The sequence below is a fragment of the Triticum aestivum genome, chromosome 5B (genome assembly GCF_018294505.1).
Source record: "Triticum aestivum cultivar Chinese Spring chromosome 5B, IWGSC CS RefSeq v2.1, whole genome shotgun sequence".
NCBI lineage: Eukaryota > Viridiplantae > Streptophyta > Magnoliopsida > Poales > Poaceae > Triticum > Triticum aestivum.
In genome coordinates, this window is record NC_057807.1 from 129,086,773 (window position 1) to 129,105,568 (window position 18,796).

The window sequence follows — 18,796 nt, forward strand, 5'->3', positions numbered from 1 at the left end:
GGAGGGAGTGCCGAGAGCGTGACATGTGGCAGCGGGTGAGAGTGCGTCAAGTGGCGCGCTCTCAGCTTACCTAAGGTGACCCTTGTGGGGGCCCTTGAAGAAGTACTCGATGATTAGTTGCTCCCGAGAGAGATAGGAGCATGATAGGGAGTGAAACCCTATTTGAAGCTATTTGCGTCAAACTACTGGCAATTCAATTGCTTTATTTTTATTCTTTTTTTTTACCGTTTATATATTAAGTTTTTTTTTCAAAAAGTTGTCTTTTTAAGTTGGAATTTTAAAAATTGTTTGACATTTCAAAATTGTATTTTCAAATATTATTAGATATTTAGAAAGTATTTTTGTTTGAACAAATATTTTCATTTTTTTAAATGCTCAGGAATTCCTCGCAACCAAACGATAATCCGCAAACAAAAGCTTTGAGGAAACTAATGGATTTTCAGTAGGTTATCTATAAGATTTTATAAGTCAATTGCTGGGCCTTCCGGTGATAATGGGCCTTCCGATTTTATAGTCCTCGCAACCAAAAGAGCTCCCCTCGGAAGGAAGCAAAAATCATCAATAAGAAAAACCGAATCGACCCTCAAGAAAAAGAAAAACTGAATCGAAACAAGCACTTCGTCTTCTCCTCCCGTGCTTGCAGACGGGATGGGTGGGCGTCGTGATCACGGGCAGTGTCCCGCCGAGGTTGTTCTTCACCTCCGGCGGCTGGACGCTCTCCTCAAGGACCACGGCCTCGACCACACCGCCCACACGTAAGCTCGCACGCTGCAATTTGCTGTTGATTTCTTCATTCGATTCGCGATTCACCCCAGCACTTGTTCCGATCGCTTCCAACTCAGGCTGGAGATGGAGGCGGGCCTGTTCTTCGAGGCGGCGCATCTGGAGCAGCTGGTGAGGCAAGGGCTCTGGGCCTCCGCCCACCGCTACCTGCGCCGCTTCTCGGCCCTTTGGGACGGGGACGGCGCCGCCACCCAGTACGCCACCCTCCTCAGCAGCCTCTCCCACCACTCTATACTTGCCTGGCTGGCCTGCCGCGGCGACGAAGGCGGTCGCGCTGCCTCTTTCCTCAGGCCCTCGGATGAGGCCATCCGCACGGCCTGCCCCGAGGAAGCCCGACGCAAGGACATGTACTGCTCCATGACTTCCCAACAAGCCAGGTACTGTACCTACTTATCTTCGCGGCATTGATTGTAGTCTGTTCAGTCAGACGAATGGCGATTTCTCGCTCAATCCCAGCTCGCCCTCCGTTAGATTTCGCCGGCTTAGATCGATAATGAGGTCCGTGCCTTTGTAAACGCAGAGCATCCTTGAACTGGGAGGATATAAAGCTCGAGACCTTGACGAGGGTGCAAGAGTTGGTTGATCTGCGTCCCAACCTGGACTGCCTGCTGAAAAATCGATTGCCACGACACAAGCCCACGCCGCAGGATGTCATTCCTCTTGGGTATGGTTTTAACTGCTTAATTATGAGCCCAAAGTAACATCGTTTTCATTTCTTTTGCAATTTGACCACATTACTGACCAGCATACGCAATTTGACCACATTACTGACCAGCATACTGACCAGCTTACGGGGGTCTCAGAGATACCGGAGGAAGAGAGTCAACCATAAGCCAGCATGTGATCTCGCGTATTTTGTTCTACACAAGAGGTACCAAACACAGGATTTCTGTCTTTGTGTCCTTTCTTATCGAGAATATGCGATATCATCAACATTTACACAAATTCCTTTCTCCTGTGCAGGCTGCCCGATATTAGTTTGGTGCCAGACTGCCACTAATTCTTCGTGGCTGAAACTAGTTTGAAACCGGATCTTCTTTTTGTTATTATATATATATAAGTTTTAGAGTGGTTGGGCTTTTTTAGAACCGTTCGTTGATGTCGATCTAACGGCAGACAAATACGAAGTACTGGGTAGTACTCCAATGAAAGTACGCGAAAGTACTAAAACGAGTGGGGCCAGTACTCGTGACAAGGTGGGAACGCGTTTTAATCTAGGGGCAGTTTAGTCCTAGGAAAATTTGCACGCGCCGCCACTCTCGTCGAATGCATAACCGCCGCCATGGTGATTCACATTCCACAATTACTCATCGGCGGCCATCTCCTCCCTCTCCTCCAAGTCCACCTCAGTCATCTCCTCCTTGCCGCTGCAACTTCGCTCCACTCAGGCAACCCCCACCCACCCCCACCCCCTCTTACACGGCAGATCGAGCTGATGGCCGGCGACGAGAACACCGACTTCGTGCAGATCGTCGGCGGCGACCAGGTCAAGTTGGCCAGGTTGAGGGAGATCCGTTCTTGGTTTGACAACACAAGGCAGATGAACTGGACGGCAATGGCCACTCTCAAGAATATGACGAAGAAGGAGAGGGCAAAGCTTTGCCCCCCGCCCGCACAACCGATTGACAAGATCGAGATCCTCCTCTGGGCGATGGAGCAGGCCAATTCGTCCAGCGAGTGGACCAGGCGGAGGTGGTGGGCGTTCAGATCCAGGGTAGAGCATCCACTGGATCAGGAACCCACCGTGCACGAGGTGCCGTTGCAGATTGTGCAGCCTCCAACCGAGTCACCGGAGACTCCGAAGCGCAAGATGAGGAGGACAGTGGTCGCGACCTCGCTTCCCCGCCGTTCTCCACGCTTCCCTCGCCGCTCTCCTCGTCTGAACGGCGGCGGTAGCTATGTTTAGAGTAAGCTTCCCCACTCCTCATCTTCCTACTGCTCGTGCTTACATCGTGGTGATACTGATCGTAATAGCTCAGAGAGGGAATGCTAGATGGCATTTTAATCTCAATGAATTGCATGAATATTTGAGTACATGGATTTGGAGGATGGATTATGATGTATGTGAACCCTAGGCATCATATGAACCCTAGGAAAAATTAGTAATGTTCTAGTGGTAGACACTGAAATATTTCGGTACACACCGGTAGGCACTGAAATATTTCGGAACTGCCCTAGGCAAAATTTGTAATGTTGTAGTGGTGGACACTGAAATATTTCGGTACACACCGGTAGGCACTGAAATATTTCGGTACTGCCCTAGGCAAAATTTGTAATGTTGTAGTGGTAGACACTGAAATATTTCGGTACACACCGGTAGGCACTGAAATATTTCGTTACTACAATTTCAGTACACACCGATGCACACTGAATTATTTCAGTACTGCAGTTTCAGTACACACTGAAATATTTCAGTACTGCAAATTCTATACAAAGTTGGCATTTTGTCATTTATGTGTGAATCAATCCATGCATCATATGGCATAACTTTGTACATGAGTTTGGGTCAATTTCATGTCTATTTATTGTTAAAATTATTGTCATGCCATGAAACACAAGACAAGTCACTGACCCAAGCTTGCAAAGATGACATATCAATGTTGCTGATATGCACGTTTTCACCAAGTCTTGTGTCTGAATTAAAACTGAGCATTTTTTCTTGATGGTATCCATGGATCTAGAACTCCTATGAATTTGCTCATGTTGGATGTTTTATTCTCCATCATTTGTACTAGCATTCCGTGCGATTAGATGCCATGACAAGACCCCTGGCATATTTATTTTCTTGCCTCCAACATCACATGTGTGTTTTGCAGGAAAAAACCTGGAGTTCACCAGGCTGGCTGAAGTTGTGAGGCTGGGAGGCTGATGGTGCTGCTACTGGCTGATCCTTCTTCTTTCAGTTTTTGTTCGTCATTTATCAAGCCGTTGGACCAGGGCTACTTCCCTATGTGCTGTTAATGTATTAAGTAGTTCCTTCGAATTTGTAGTATTAGTTAGTTTGAATGTGGAAGTACCTTAATTTTTGGAACGAAATGTTGCTATGTAGGACCAAGGGTTTCATACCTTAATCTTTGGATAATTAATTATGTGAACTGTTAGATGTGGCGCACAACGAAACGCCTCTACCATTGATACTATAGTTCAACATGTCGGTCCAATTAGAGACCAGCCACTACCATATAGAACAGTTAGCATTTCATACTACAACCTGGCACGTACAAAACATCACACAGTGGAAGCACATCCCTAAGCACCTTGCATTGTACAAGGTCTTAGAGACCAGCCTCTACCATATATAACAGTTACCATGTCACACTACAGCATATAAAACATCACACAGTGGAATAATCATAGCTAGTAGAGCATTAGGTACCAGTTAATAATAGTTGCAATCCATCACAAGCAATAGTACCTAGATATGAGTAGATATAGGTACGGTAATACACGACAAGTACTCGCAAACAAGAGCTGACATAACAAGTTCATTTCACATTGATACATGGCCCACCCCAGTTCTAAATGAGGTGGATGGTGATCATCATCCTCAAGTCATGGCGACGGGTGTTCGCAACAGTGAGTAGGATGGCCTGTCCTACCCGAAGATTCTTGGCACGAAGGAACTTCTTCCACCCTGCCCTGCTCAAGACAGTGCGACCGTCCGTGTCCACTGCATAGGCACAGCTGGTGATGGAGCCCGTTCTGGTAAGGCGTAGTCCAGCAGCCATGCCTTCTTCGCCCGGGTCGATGCCACAGCTATCAAGTAACCTCTTAGGTAATTTCTGAAAACAGTTGACATGATATATGATCATGTCACGTGCAATTATCAACAAAGCATACACTTCAAGACACATATATCATTGGATTCAACACTGAGCATATATATCATCACATCACTACACTATACGCCAAGCATCAAATTACTACAGTAATTAGGCATATCATTAGATTACTCCGTACACTAAGCATATCATCGCATATTACTACACTACATGCATGTCATAAAATTCTTCACTAAATGAATTCTAAACTTGGCCTCTCATCACAGTACTACAACATGCATATCATATGAAGTACTACACTAACTAAGCATGCATATCATGTAATTACCACACTAAGTAACATACCATGATATGCCGTTTAACATTCGTCCTTGTGAGGCGGGTCACGAATGGCTTCCCTAGGTAGTCTTCACGTAGCGGAAGCATGTCCCAGAGGTTGCCGATTTCCTCGTCGCCCAGGCTGAGTCCTTGGGCATACAGGTATTCAACAAGTGGGTTCTCATCATCATCTGAATCAGCACCATCTTCGTCCTCGTGAACTTCATCCTCACTATCCGGAATGAAATTTAGATAGATAACAGAAATCCTGGGCCTATCTCTTCTGAAGGAGAAGCTGATCAATTCACCCCCAGTAAGACGCATGCGGGCGATGAAACGATCCCAATCATCTCCTCCTATCTGGGTTATCTTTCGCCCCTTCTCGACCTGCATAGTGTATGGGCCCCCAAGAGCGTCGAAGGTCACGGTGTCTGCGACGAGCTCATTGAATGCCAATCTCACATTGCATGGTACGATCTGTGTAAGATAAAAACAAATAGCAGACACAATACATTAGTGCAAATAGCAAAAAAAACAAAAAGAATGTACTGTCAGAAGGTTCATATAAATTATTACCGCTGCAACAACAAAAGAAGGCTGGAAGTAGATGCCGAACAACGTGGCAGTAGAAAGGCTGGTCTGGCACCGTGAGTTGCAGCGTCCACATTGTGCTTCCTCCATTCTACACAGAACATGTTGAACTCTAAGTTGAATTGTACATAGTACAATACAAAGATCATACATATAATAAATCATAGTGATAACCTATACTGGCAATGGCCAATCAATCTGTTTTCTATCATCTATGTAATAAAGCAATGGCAATGACAATGGCAATGCCCGGTTCATCTAAACCTGGGAATAGCTGGGCATCGAAACTTAAACCAGTCCAATCCACGACACACATCAAAACCAAACCAATCCAGATATTTTCATTTAGAATCTAGACCAAACTGAACTATACATGCGCGTCATCCAACCCAGTCCAAACCATTTTTAACTTCCAAAGGTTCAAACCGTGGACAAAGCCATATGCGAGGGCACGTCATGAATCTAGATCAGACATGGCGTCAAAGCTCGAGAGAGCCGACGAGCTCCGGCCGGCAACTGCGGCTCTTGGATTTGAAGCAGTAGTAGGTGGTAGTGGCGGCTCAAACTAATTGATTGATTTGGTCTCAAACCATATAAACCAAATCAAGATCCAATCCAAAAACTAAGTTTCAGCCCTAACCAATCGGCTCAGATCCGCCTCCATAGGGAGACGCGTTTGGGGAAGGGAAGAAGAGTGGAGATCTGACGTACTTGCCGTAGTTGGCGGCGGCCGCGCACCGGCAGCGAAGAGAGGGGTCGTCGGCAGATGGCGGCGGAGGCGGCGGCGCTGGTCGAGAAGGGGAGAAAGAAAGATGTGGAGTGGTCGAGACAGGGAGAAAGAAAAATGTGGTACATGTGGTGGCTCGGTTGTGTGGATGACAAGGGGACCCACTTGTGAGACCGATAGCAATTGATGGCAAACCGTAGGAGGTGCACGACCGCGTGCACGACCGCCACGTCCCCACGTGGAATCGGGACGGCCGGGTGGGTGTGTCAAGTCAAATCGGCACCCGCGGCTTCTCGGTAACTCCAAGAGGCAGGAGCAGTGCCTTTCTTCCCCAAATCGGGTAGAAAACCCTCGTCCTCTCCCGAACCATACCACCCTCTCTTCCTTCCTCACCACCTCACCACCCTCTCCTCCTTCGTCACCACCCTCCTCCCTTCCTACGCCTCCCTCCTCCTGTCTTCGACCGACGATGAAGCGCGGGCGTGAAGATGCGGCGGACGAGCCGGAGGCAACCATCGGAGCAGAGCAGTCTGCTGCCGTGGCTGCAGCCGTGGGTGGAGCGGCTGAGTCCGCCGTAGCGGCGGAAGCTGGCGGTGCAGCGACCGTTGTGCCTGCTCCCGCTGCCATCGCAGCCGTCGAGGCACCCGTCGGCGAGCACAAGGTCGGGGAAGATCTGGAGGAGGAGGAGATGAGAAGGCGTAAGCGCAAGGTGTATGACAAAATCGAAGAGCTCATGGAGGAGAACGCCATAAAGGAGTTCGACCTAGATAGCAGGAAGGGCAGCGACTTCGACGAGGATGCCATCGACGAGCTATCTGAGGTAGTACTCTGTTTTTTGCTCAGTTTTTTTCATGACATTGGGGTTTTTCTTGTTAACTAGATGAGCATCAATTTCACTTGGGCGTTCTAGTTGTACGTATGTAGGATTGTAGGGATCTAGCATAGATCTTCATGTTGGATGTGGATTTTTAAATCTGATTCACATTCTGATTCCAGCACATACTCTGGGGTTTTTTCATGGCATTGGGGTTAGCCTTGTTAACTATATGAGCATACGTTCCACAAGGGATACATTAATGAAAGAAGTGGGGTAATGAACCAAAATACAAGAAAATGTTCATGGCAGGGATACATTAATGAAAAAAGTGGGTTAAACAATGGATATATGGCAGGATTCTCCATTGGCTTCCCCAGGACAGTGACTAAATGCTGCAGTTCCTGATTCATTATAGTTTATGTACATGAATTAATTTGCACACATGTTCATAGATGATTAGTTTGCACACATGTTCATAGATGATCCATTTGCAAATTCTATACAAATTTCCATTTTGTAAAGGAAGTGATCGCTCCCTTAATAATTATGGGCTGACATTACATATCCACTGGATACCGAAAAATCAAAACATCTCATCTACCCAATTTTCCACAGTATTTTATTTAGATGATCACAGCCACATCTCTCATCAATATGAGCAGTGAGACACCCCATAGCTCCTTTACCAATTTCCTTCTGAAAGTTATCAGGGTCTAACAATGTTGGAGAAGCAGTATTGCCGCTGTCAGAAAGAATAATTGTTTCTTCATTCCAGTAGATAGAACAAACCCCCCTTGTGTGAAACATGGAGGAGTACAATGAAGCCATTTTTCTGATTCCAATAAGAATTACACCTGTAACAAGTATCAAATATCATTAAACCAAGCCACTTCATGTAGTCTTTCATGTGTTAGTTATGTACTACTTGTGCACTAATCTATAAATGCAACTATTCCACCGTCCATAATTGTGCATGTCAATTTATTTGGCTCAATTATGTATGTGCACATACGCCTTATTTCTAGCAAATAGATAGTTGCCATGTTTCACATGTGTACTTTCAAAACATTGTAATTAAAGTCAATGTACCATAATATATCACCTGAGTTGTTCTATGTGTACTAATTCACTAATTGACAGGAGGATGACGACGACGTGGACTACAGCATGGACAGCAGGCACAGCAAGAGCCGGTACACCCTGAGGCATCTGATTGCTGGGAAGATCAAGTACCGTTTCTTTGGCAAGATTGGGTGCCCTTTCTGTTGCAAGGTGATCGGTGGCGGCATAGATGGCATGATCCAGCATGCCTTCAGCACTGGCAATGGACATGGCAAGAATCATAGTGCCAGTACTCTGGCTAAACATGCTGCCTACGCACGCTTCCTTGAGATTGTCAAAGTCAATGAGCCGTACAACATGCATTGAAGAAGGGAGAGAAGTGATGTGCTGCTAGAGTGCTGATGCTGCCCCAGGACCGCCGTGTCCTCTTATGTTATCTATGTTTCTTTGTTGTTGGAGTCTAAAACTGATGTCCTATGGTGTGTCTGAACCTATGCTGAGCGGTGGTTGATCTGCCGTTTATGTTAAGAATTTGCTGCTACTCTGGTTTAGTGTTCCTAGTTGTTAATAATATTTTGGTGATGCATGTTTAAGCCTTGTGCAATGCTAGATGCTTAGGGTGGTGCTTAGAAAAATAAACAGGGTTTTTCTGATGCACCGGTGCATATTTGTACAGGAGAGACGCCTAGTTATGCGTCTACCCTGTACAAATAAGCACCTGTGCTTAAAAAAAGCCTGGTTTATTTCTATAAGCAACTCCCCTAAGCACCTTGCATTGTACAAGGCCTTACCAACTCAAGTATCGTACGGTGGTCTATGTTATGGTTGCTGTGTTATTCTGCCGTATGGTGATGCATGCTAGGAACTCTAATAATATGACTATGGTAGTTATAGCTTGGCATGACTATGTTTAGTGTATAACTCAGCATGTTCCTGCCATATCTATGAGTAGTTACAACTGAACTATGCATTAATTTTTGACAAAATTAAAGCATGCAAATGATTGCCGATTCCACCTATTGCCAAATCAAGCTTTGTCTGATGATGCATTAGATATTGCAATAAGTAGAGGATGCTCATGATTGCCAAAAGTACCTATTTCCACTTTCTGATAAGAACTCAACGTGTATCAAATGATGCTAAAAGTAGAGCATGGGCATGAGAATGTATCAATGCATTAGATATTGCAATAAGTAGAGGATTCTCATGATTGCCAAAAGCACCTATTTCCACTTTCTGATAAGAAAAACAAAACGTGTATCAAATGATGCTAAAAGTAGAGAATGAGCATGAGCATGTATCAATTAATGATCAATTGATGCTACCTATTTGTGTTTGAATGGGCTCAATAAAGCTGGTGCTGGTTTATGCTCTCTGCGTGGCCGTGATGGTAACGAAGACACTTGGTTGGCTATGGTCTTGCTGTCAAATTTATGTTTTAGTTCTTTAAGACTCTTTGTTTTTGCTGTTTGCTCGGGATCGACTTGCTTTCTCGGGCATCCACGTGCTCTCTTCCTTTTGGGGGAGTTGGGTGCACCATTTTCGGGGGAGTTGGGTGCACCGGTATCCTTCTGGGAGTTGGATGTGTCAGGTTCGTTCGAACCATCAGGATTGTTGACTAATTGTACGTCCTCTTCTGAAGCATCAGGTAGAACTGCTTGCTGGGCATCGTACACTTCCTTCTGTTTAAGAGAGAGTGCTGCGTTAGTTCTAATCATGAGACTTGTGAAATAAATGATATATTCTTGATGTAGCGCTAACCGTTATGGGGAACTTATATGATTCGAGACGAAGCGCATTGCAATCTGAATGCAGTAAGGCTGTACATATTTTCCACCTGAAAATATCTATCCTTGCCTATATTGGATAACCGACAATGACGTCAGCATAGCTTTCAAGCTAAACAAAGTACAAATATAAATTAGGCATTCAATTACCTGGTTCAAAATATCGGTCATTTCATCCCCGTTCCATGACAACATGTACTGCAGTGTCCAAACCGCACAGGAAGTCCTGCGATGTTTAGTTAAAGATCAGTAATCTTATTCGTGTACGCAAATAATAATTTATGAGGCCATGCGTACCCATCGGTCTGTTGTGGTATGTTCTCATAGCGTTTTTTGGTCCATTCGGCAAAATTGATGTTCTTAGCTGGTGATATCAACCCTTTCTTGACAGCTTCGTCAATGCAGAACTGAATCGAGTCCACCTAGGGTACGACGAGTTATACATAGGGTTACAGTACTTTGGGAGCTCATGTTCCATGCGGATCAAAAGAGGCAGCAAGAGAACACTTACAAGAGAATCTTCCTTGGTCTTGTCGCAATGATAATTCATGGAGTTCAGAGTCTGAATTTCTTTTTTGTCAAAATTAAACATCATTAGCATCCAATGGTTTTGGTGTACATTCAGTGGGACATGCACCTGCAGTAAAATTCGGGTTGGGTTGAGAACCGAAAGTTGTCGTGTACGTAAACTATGGAAGTGTGGAAAACATGTACCTTTCGGCGCCCTACAAATTTTCCTGCTACACGAGCTAACCATGAGGCTGCACGTCCAACAGGAACCACCCCCTTCATTTCTAACAGCTTTTCGGTTTCTTGAGGGGATATGATTGAGGTAGTATCATTCTCAATTTGGCTAATGCTAGCATATGCCATAATAACCTGCCAAATTTTCAATCATATAATAATAAGACAGTTGTTGCAGTAATGATGTAGAATAGAGTATAATGGGCTTACATCACCATAAATGTATTTGTTGTCCAAATTTCGCTTCAGATTTTCTGCTGTGAGGGTAATGTCTCCGATTCTAGCTATTTCAACAGGGTCGTATGTTCCGCGGATGTAAACGGCTGTCTCTATGTCCTCATGCGTGAACTTGCAATCATTACCAAAGACAGGCTTCATCGGAGTTAATTTTGGTTCCTCATTGTTTTTCGTCACATGTCTTGCACTTGGTGTACTCGAAGTCCCTGTCATGACTTGGCTAGCCCTAGGAGTTCCTGTCAGGGATGAATTGCACACATTGACTTGATCCTACAATGAACAAAGGTAGTTCATCATTAGTTTGTTACTTTTAGATATTAACATGTTGGGCCATATTGATCACCTGCACGCCTCCTTTCTGTGACACTGATTGTCGGTTCCTTGTAAATTCGTATTTTAAGTCCTGTAACAATGCAAACAATAATGAACATGAAGGAACATATTCATAAAAAATACAAAATGCACAGTATGACATACATGGAGTTCCCTCCTTAAGTCTTTAATTTCGTCCTCGGCCTTCGACAACCTAGGATTAGTGCCAGTTTTAGTCTTCATGTCGGTCAAGTCTTCACCTAGAGTCTGGTATTTGACATCAAATCTGTGCTCAATTTCCATTAACTTCCTGCCTACCTTCTTTTCATGATCAGCAATGCGTGCATTCATGACTTCAACTACCATTTCAATCTGTGTAAACAAAATAAAACCCCATTGATAACAATAGCTAAATGAATGAGGTTCCATGACACCTATTTGTGATATTGCAAAAACAAATAGTCTTTGGAGTACACACTTGCTGGCTACTAAATTGCTGTCCTTGTGATGGTGCTCGATACGAATCATGTTGATGCACATGTTCATCTTTTTTTCTTGGAAAATTATTAGAATTCTCGGACGGTCGTTGAGGAGCACAAATTTCCATGACAGCCTATTTTTTTAAAATATAATGAACCATTAGTACCAAATAAAAAATCGGATATAGAAAGTTCAATTGTAGATAGGTACCAGCCCGTTATGAAGACCTCCTTTCTCGTAAGCATCGCTTCTTATAGTAGCCATCATTTCGTCCCATCGTGCGATCAATGGAGGGGGTCTAGAAGCATACATTAATCGGCCACTATGCATGTGCTCCCAGTACCAATACTACACAATAAATTAGTTCATCACCATACAGATATGCAACAGAACAATAATTAAAGGACATTAAGTAGTGATCTAGCACTAACCTGGAGCAGAATTAGATTTCCTTGTAGATTTACGTGATCTCGATTTCTAAACTTGTGAACGGACTTGAAGAAGTGATTAAGTGTGAAACATCCCCAGTTAAATTTTCGAAGGTTTTCAAGATCTGTAACAAGGTTGAGATATTTCGAGTCCACATAATGTTGTGCTGTTGGTGCTAGAACAGTACCAATTGCGTACAGGATGAACCGTCTCAGGAAATCACCGTCTGGGGCTTTGGAAGCTCGGATCGCCGTTTCAAGGTCAGAAATCAAAATTTGCCCATTGTTTGCATAGGCGGTAAACAATTCTGTGTCGGTTTGATTTTCCAGATGTGGCTCTATATCCTCCCCTTCTATCGGAATGCCAAATATACCTTGCACGTCCTCTTTTGTTATAGGAATTGGCGTTTTACCGATGGTAATGGATTTCGTGTCCATATCTATGCTCTTGGCTAGTCTAACCAACATTATGCGACGTAGAGTCACTTCATGCATCTGGGTTAGTCCGCCAAGACTGGTTTCTGATATGATGTACTTTTTGTGGTCTTCTGACAACAGTTTCATGGTTTTTCCGAACCTTGTCTGTGAGCATACTAACTTCATATGACCATGCTTTTCGGCGAGTTCCTGTTACATTCCATTAAATAAAACTGAGTACACATGAATTATGTGTATGAAACGATTGTACACAAACAGTCAATTACTTACCGCATCGGTAGTTTCGGAGATGGGCTTTTCTCCATTATTAAGGTTCGTATCTGAAACTGACATTGCTGCCTCGTATGCAATGATAAAATCAGGCTCAATTAATCTGAACAAAATTGGAAAATGTATAACAAAATTAGCAGAGAATTAATTTTAACAAAATTAACTGGGTGATTTAACATATGATCCACTTATGGTTAAGCACAGAACCTATTTGGGTGCAAAACCTATGAGGGTTCAACAACTAAAGCATCGGCGGACAACGATTATAAAGAGTTACGATCAGCTAATACCTTATCTCGGAGATGGTGCCACCGAGTAGATGGCGGCGGTTAGTGCGTCGGAAACTATAAGTGCCGGTATAGCGCGGTCGACGGCGCAAAGGAAAAACGGCGCATTCATGCGAGGAGGAGGCGGCGAGAAGAACACTGACATCCGAGCCCTCAGATCACGTTGGCGGTGGGCGGCGAGTGGTGGCCGCCGACTCCTGTATTCCGTGGGCGACCGGCGTCTCCGATCTGATCTTGTAGCGGTCGTGGGAGGTGCGGACGGCCCGGGTGGTTAGAATGCGGAGCTGTAATCGCGGGATTTAGGGAGGGGTGGGCCGCGTGAGTTATGTGAGATTTGGATAAATGATATAAAGAAATAAGAAAATCTTGTGAACTCGGTGTGGGGTTTACGGGGTTTAGGGTTTAGGGGTTTAGGGTTATTAGGGTTTAGGGGTTTAGGGGTTTAGGGTTATCAGGGGTTAGGGTTATCAGGGTTTAGGGTTGAGTGTTTACATGCAAGCCCGGAAATGCGTGTGTCAGAGAACGTACTTGCATGTATATGTAGTAATGATCCCAAACTTTCTTAATGGCATCCCATGACCACATAGAGAATGAATGCATAATGGTTTCCATGTTGGGCAAAATTTTGAATGTTTATACGGTTTAGTGGGGGGGGGTTAGGGTTATCAGGGTTTAGGGTTTAAGGGTTTTAGGGTTGACGGAACTATGTTTGTCTTACGGTGGACGTAGCACACACACCGGACATTGATGGAGCGTTGGTCTACAATGGATTCCCTCCGGTACCATCGATCCGGTCCGTTGACTGGCTCGGCCGACAAACTTCGTGCCACATAGAGCATGCATCCATCCACTGGACCGGATCGATGTTTGGTTGGTTTCATACAGGTGAGGAACCCAGCTAGTGCTTTCGGGGTGTTGACATGCTAGGCCGGAAATGCGCGTGTCAGAGATCGTACTTGCGTGTATAATCCCGAAAATCTTTCATGGCATCCCATGAGACCACATAGAGAATGCATGCATAATGGTTTCCATGTGGGGCAAAAATTTGAATGTTTTTACGGTTTAGTGGGAGGGGGGGTTTAGGGTTATCAGGGTTTAGGGTTTAAGGGTTTTAGGGTTGACGGAACTATGTTTGTCTTACGGTGGACGTAGCACACACACCGGACATTGATGGAGCGTTGGTCTACAATGGATTCCCTCCGGTACCATCGATCCGGTCCGTTGACTGGCTCGGCCGACAAACTTCGTGCCACATAGAGCATGCATCCATCCACTGGACCGGATCGATGTTTGGTTGGTTTCATACAGGTGAGGAACCCAGCTAGTGCTTTCGGGGTGTTGACATGCTATGCCGGAAATGCGCGTGTCAGAGATCGTACTTGCGTGTATAATCCCAAAAATCTTTCATGGCATCCCATGACCACATAGAGAATGCATGCATAATGGTTTCCATGTGGGGCAAAAATTTGAATGTTTTTACGGTTTAGTGGGAGGGGGGTTTAGGGTTATCAGGGTTTAGGGTTTAAGGGTTTTAGGGTTGACGGAACTATGTTTGTCTTACGGTGGACGTAGCACACACACCGGACATTGATGGAGCGTTGGTCTACAATGGAGTCCCTCCTGTAGCATCGATCTGGTCCGTCGACTGGCTCGGCCGACAAACTTCGTGCCACATAGAGCATGCATGCATCCACTGAACCAGATGAAATGCGCGTGTCAGAGATCGTACTTGCGTGTACATGTACCATCCGTTCCATCCACTGGCTGGGCCGACAACCTTCGTGCCACATTGTTCACATTGTCCAATTAACACTTTGTATAGATTTTTTTGGTAAAAAATGAAAGAAATAATGCAACTAATCTGAACGTAACGTTTGGCATGTATCAAACCAAGTTGCTACTATTCCTCAAAAAAACCCAGTTAGCCACTAATTGCGCCAAACATATCTCGTAATTACCAACGAAAATGGGTTGACAATTATATCTGAAATTCTTGGACTGAATTTATTGCTCTTCCTTTTTTAGAGAACAATAAGTTAGAATGGTGGGCGGCGGGTTGGCACGGGCACGGCGATGGCTCGGGCTTGTGTGATATGTGGTTCGACCCGCGGTCAGTGCACATGTTTTGGAAGCCCCGAAAAGATCGCGCTCGTTAAAAAAAACTTGCATCGAAGCGCATTACTTCAAAATAACTAATTAACCCTACAATCACGGATATATACCTTCCCATTCTACCGCATATCTACCCTATCCTAACCACCCCCATCTACCTTGTTTCTCCTCACATAGCCATCGCCGGGATCGCGCCATCGCTTCTCAAGCGACCACGCCGACGCCGGATTAAAAAGGTCTCTTCCACGGCTTCTCTCATCTTCGATTGCAGTGCTGATTATTTTTTCCATTGATTCGACCAACAAGTAATTTCCGAAGAGATTAGAAAATCCAGCTTTTGCCATAGTTGAGTAGTTCTGGTGTGATTCGAGTACAGGATGTCATGCAAGAGCTTTTTGATTGATAGTTTGTACTAGTTGATCGTACGAACTGATTATGAATATTTTTTCACGGTCGTATTGTTTCGAATTAGGTGGATGAGGGTGTGGATACAGTTTTCATACTATGGGTATATGTGTTGCTGTAGGGACCATGGTCTCAGAGGCGTATAACAACCGTGCGGAGTACGACAAGTCTTTGCATGAAGCGCGTCGGGAGATCGACTTGAAGGTGCAAAAGGATCGCGCTGAGGTAGATAAGAAACTGAAAAAAGAACGTTCATACGTGGACAGGATGATAAAGGAGGAGCGTCAGGAGTTTTCCCTTAAGATGGCGAAGATGCGTCTTGAGATTGAAGAAAAGTATAAGAGGGACTGTGAGTACATGGAAAAAAAGTTTTTCTTAGGCTACAAGGAAATGCATCAAACGTTGCAGAAGGACCGGAAGCTTGTGGACAGTATTATACAGACAGAGCGAGTCAAGATGGATGCCTATGTGTTGCAGGCACGTGCGGATATGGACAGTAAGCTGCTACAGGAGCGGTCGGACATGGATTATAAGGCCATGCTGGAGAAGGTCCGCTTGGAAGGACATATGTTAGAAGACCGTGCGATCTCACGGCCACCCCGACAACATGTCTTCAATTATTCTCCCCCTGTAAGTATCTCGCACCGATTCTATATATTAAGGACCTACGTATTCTATGATACAAACATCTTCAATTTGTGGCAACCTTATGTCGGCGATTGTATGTAGGCTAAGCATCATGAGACGGCACAGTCGCCATTCACTCGAGACATTGCGATAGAGTCACCCGTTCAATGCCACATCAGTCCACCCCAACAACATATCGTCAATTCTCCCCTTGTAAGTACCTCGCAACGATGCATACCCAAGATATGGTATGACCTTTCAAAACTTGTGTGTAAACCCACTATCGACGTTTCATACGCAGGATAAGAAACCTGTGATGGCAGAGTCCCCAGTCACACCACATGAAGGATACATTCAACATAATAAGGTGAGAAGGTTTGAGATGGCACAATCCCCAGTCACTCCACATGAAGGATACATTCCACAAAAGCAGGTAACAACGCCGCAATGTTGCTATGCACATAAAAGTTATGTTTGGCCCTTTACTCATTGAATGTATTAACTCTGATGTGAGATACTAGGTGCTGGTCATGGAATTTTTTGTTAGTAGGGATGATGAGATGTCACATGTCCCGAGAGCATACTTTGATGAACACCCGGCAGAAGTCAGAATTTTTGAACCCGCCAAAGTGACCTACGATCTCATTATGAGTGAAATGAGAGATAGTTTTGGTTGCAAACTGGGAGCAGAACTGTACTACTTCTTACCCGGGTCTGCGTGCAAGCTGCCAGAAGGAATGTTCTTGATTGCAGGACCAGATGATGTACAAAAAATGCTTTCTGATCTGAATGGCAGCAAGACATGTCACCTGTACATTGTGTACAATAGAACTACGGGTTGTTTTCCCGAGGATGACATTGATTCCGAGGTTCAAATTTTACATGTTGCATGCATCTAGTTTATGGCTACGTCTTTTTTGAGTTCTTCCTAATACAATTCCTATGGTTTTCTACAGGAAGTGAGAATCCAAGAAATGGAGGGTCTTGCTAGAGAGTTGGCAGAGAAAGACCAAGAACAACTTAAGTTGTATGGTTACATTGATGTTAAAGAGAAAAAGATTGAAGCACATGGGTCGTCGCCAAGCCCGACGCAATCTCCAACGACGCAACGCAAGAGGTCACTGGATTTTGGCAGTGCAGAAGACAATATGGAGTAGGCTCAATTGTTTTTGAACCAGTTTAAGCTTCAAACCAGGATTATTTAGTTGCAAACAAACCTTTTGTTTTCTGTTTCACACCATGTTCGCAATTATGGTACAATTTATTCATGATATAGTTCTTTGAACAACAATGCATGTGTTTTATGATCAATCATAAAGTTGTTTCTGAGTTGTTTTTGAGATGGCATTGTGTCTAAAGAAGTTTCCATCTATAAAACTTGGCACGCAGTCGCATCGGAATCGCGTATCACGCGAGAGGCATGCGTCGCACGGGAGAGCGTCGCACACGAGCTTGTTTTCGGGTAGAAATCATAACATATTTCGGATAGATAAAGTTCACGTCCGCCACCCACGCATGCAAACCCACGTCGCCGCCATTCCCATGCATGCATGCCTCGGGCGCAGACAACGAGACGGCCCATCCGAATTAGGCCCATCCGAATTAGGCCCATCCGAAGTAGGCCATTAGAACCCTCCCCCCACTCCACCTATTCCCCTCGCGCTGTGGCCTCCCTCCCTCCATCGCCAGATCCCCCACTCGTCCCCCTCTGTCCGCCGCCCCCGCACGCCGTCGGCGACTCCACCCCCGCCGCCCCCACGCCCCCCCCAACGGGATCGGCCGGATCCATCTCCTCAACCACCGCAGGACAGCGTAGGTACCCCAGTTTCTGTTGATGTCTCAATGGTATCCATGCTGATAATGCTAGGTAGATCGACTGAGTGTAGCAATTTTGTGCCACCAATCCACTTTTCTGGAAAATTCTTGCTAGAAAACCATCTGAAACTTGTGATGCTTGCTACTGTATAATATAGGACTTTTCAAAGTTCTGTTATGATGGCACTATTGGACACATACAGTAGAGCTGCGTTTTTAGTTGTTATACTTTTAGTTACCATCACTGCTTGGGAAAGGACGAATTGGATGCATTCAGGTCTGCAGTTGATAGTGTATCATCATAATGTAGGTGCTGTGTTGTGTGATTCTTCATGCTGAGAACTTCAGCTTTTTCAGTTATAGTGAAAGGCTTCTGTATAAAAAAACTACTAAATGATCACAAAAACTTCTAGACAACATTCTGTATGATCTGACCAAATCTTGAACTAAATGATCACCAAAAGTTGAAGGATTTTGCATCACATCACAACCATAAGTGTTCTGCACCAGCATCATAACAATCACATAACTACATAACAAAAGCAAACTTGTTCATCATTACAAAAGCAAACTTGTTCAACATAACAAAATCTAACTTGTTCAACATTACAAAAGCAAACTTGTTCAACCACATAACTGCAAACTGAGACACATAATACCACAAACAACTCAATATCCCCAGTAGTAGGGGGCATCCCAATGATCCTCCGCCTCTTGCCAGTACTCCAAACCTTCTTTGATGATTTTGATTTTCTTCCATGCCTCGTAGGTGAC

General features: G+C 44.7%; 1 protein-coding gene across 2 annotated transcripts; it reads left to right on the forward strand.

The window, feature by feature from the left end:
* The first annotated feature begins 547 nt into the window (after positions 1–547).
* On the forward strand, positions 548–1,867 carry LOC123115834 (uncharacterized). Of its 2 annotated transcripts, none has more exons than XM_044536914.1 (5): positions 548–755; positions 843–1,160; positions 1,304–1,447; positions 1,571–1,654; positions 1,747–1,867. In XM_044536914.1, exons 1-5 carry the CDS (start codon positions 649–651, stop codon positions 1,781–1,783), a joined length of 690 nt encoding a protein of 229 aa, XP_044392849.1. In that variant the 5' UTR covers positions 548–648; the 3' UTR covers positions 1,784–1,867. The 2 variants fall into 2 exon arrangements, with proteins under 2 accessions (XP_044392849.1, XP_044392848.1); XM_044536913.1 differs by having other exon boundaries at positions 549–755; positions 1,559–1,654.
* The last annotated feature ends 16,929 nt before the right edge of the window (positions 1,868–18,796 follow it).

Excerpts from the sequence above, each read along its gene's own strand:
- LOC123115834 (XM_044536913.1), top strand. The coding sequence starts at position 649 with ATGGGTGGGCGTCGTGATCACGGGCAGTGTCCCGCCGAGGTTGTTCTT. Across the intron at positions 756-842 it reads CTCGACCACACCGCCCACAC|GCTGGAGATGGAGGCGGGCC; the intron begins GTAAGCTCGCAC and ends CTTCCAACTCAG. Across the intron at positions 1,161-1,303 it reads ATGACTTCCCAACAAGCCAG|AGCATCCTTGAACTGGGAGG; the intron begins GTACTGTACCTA and ends TTGTAAACGCAG.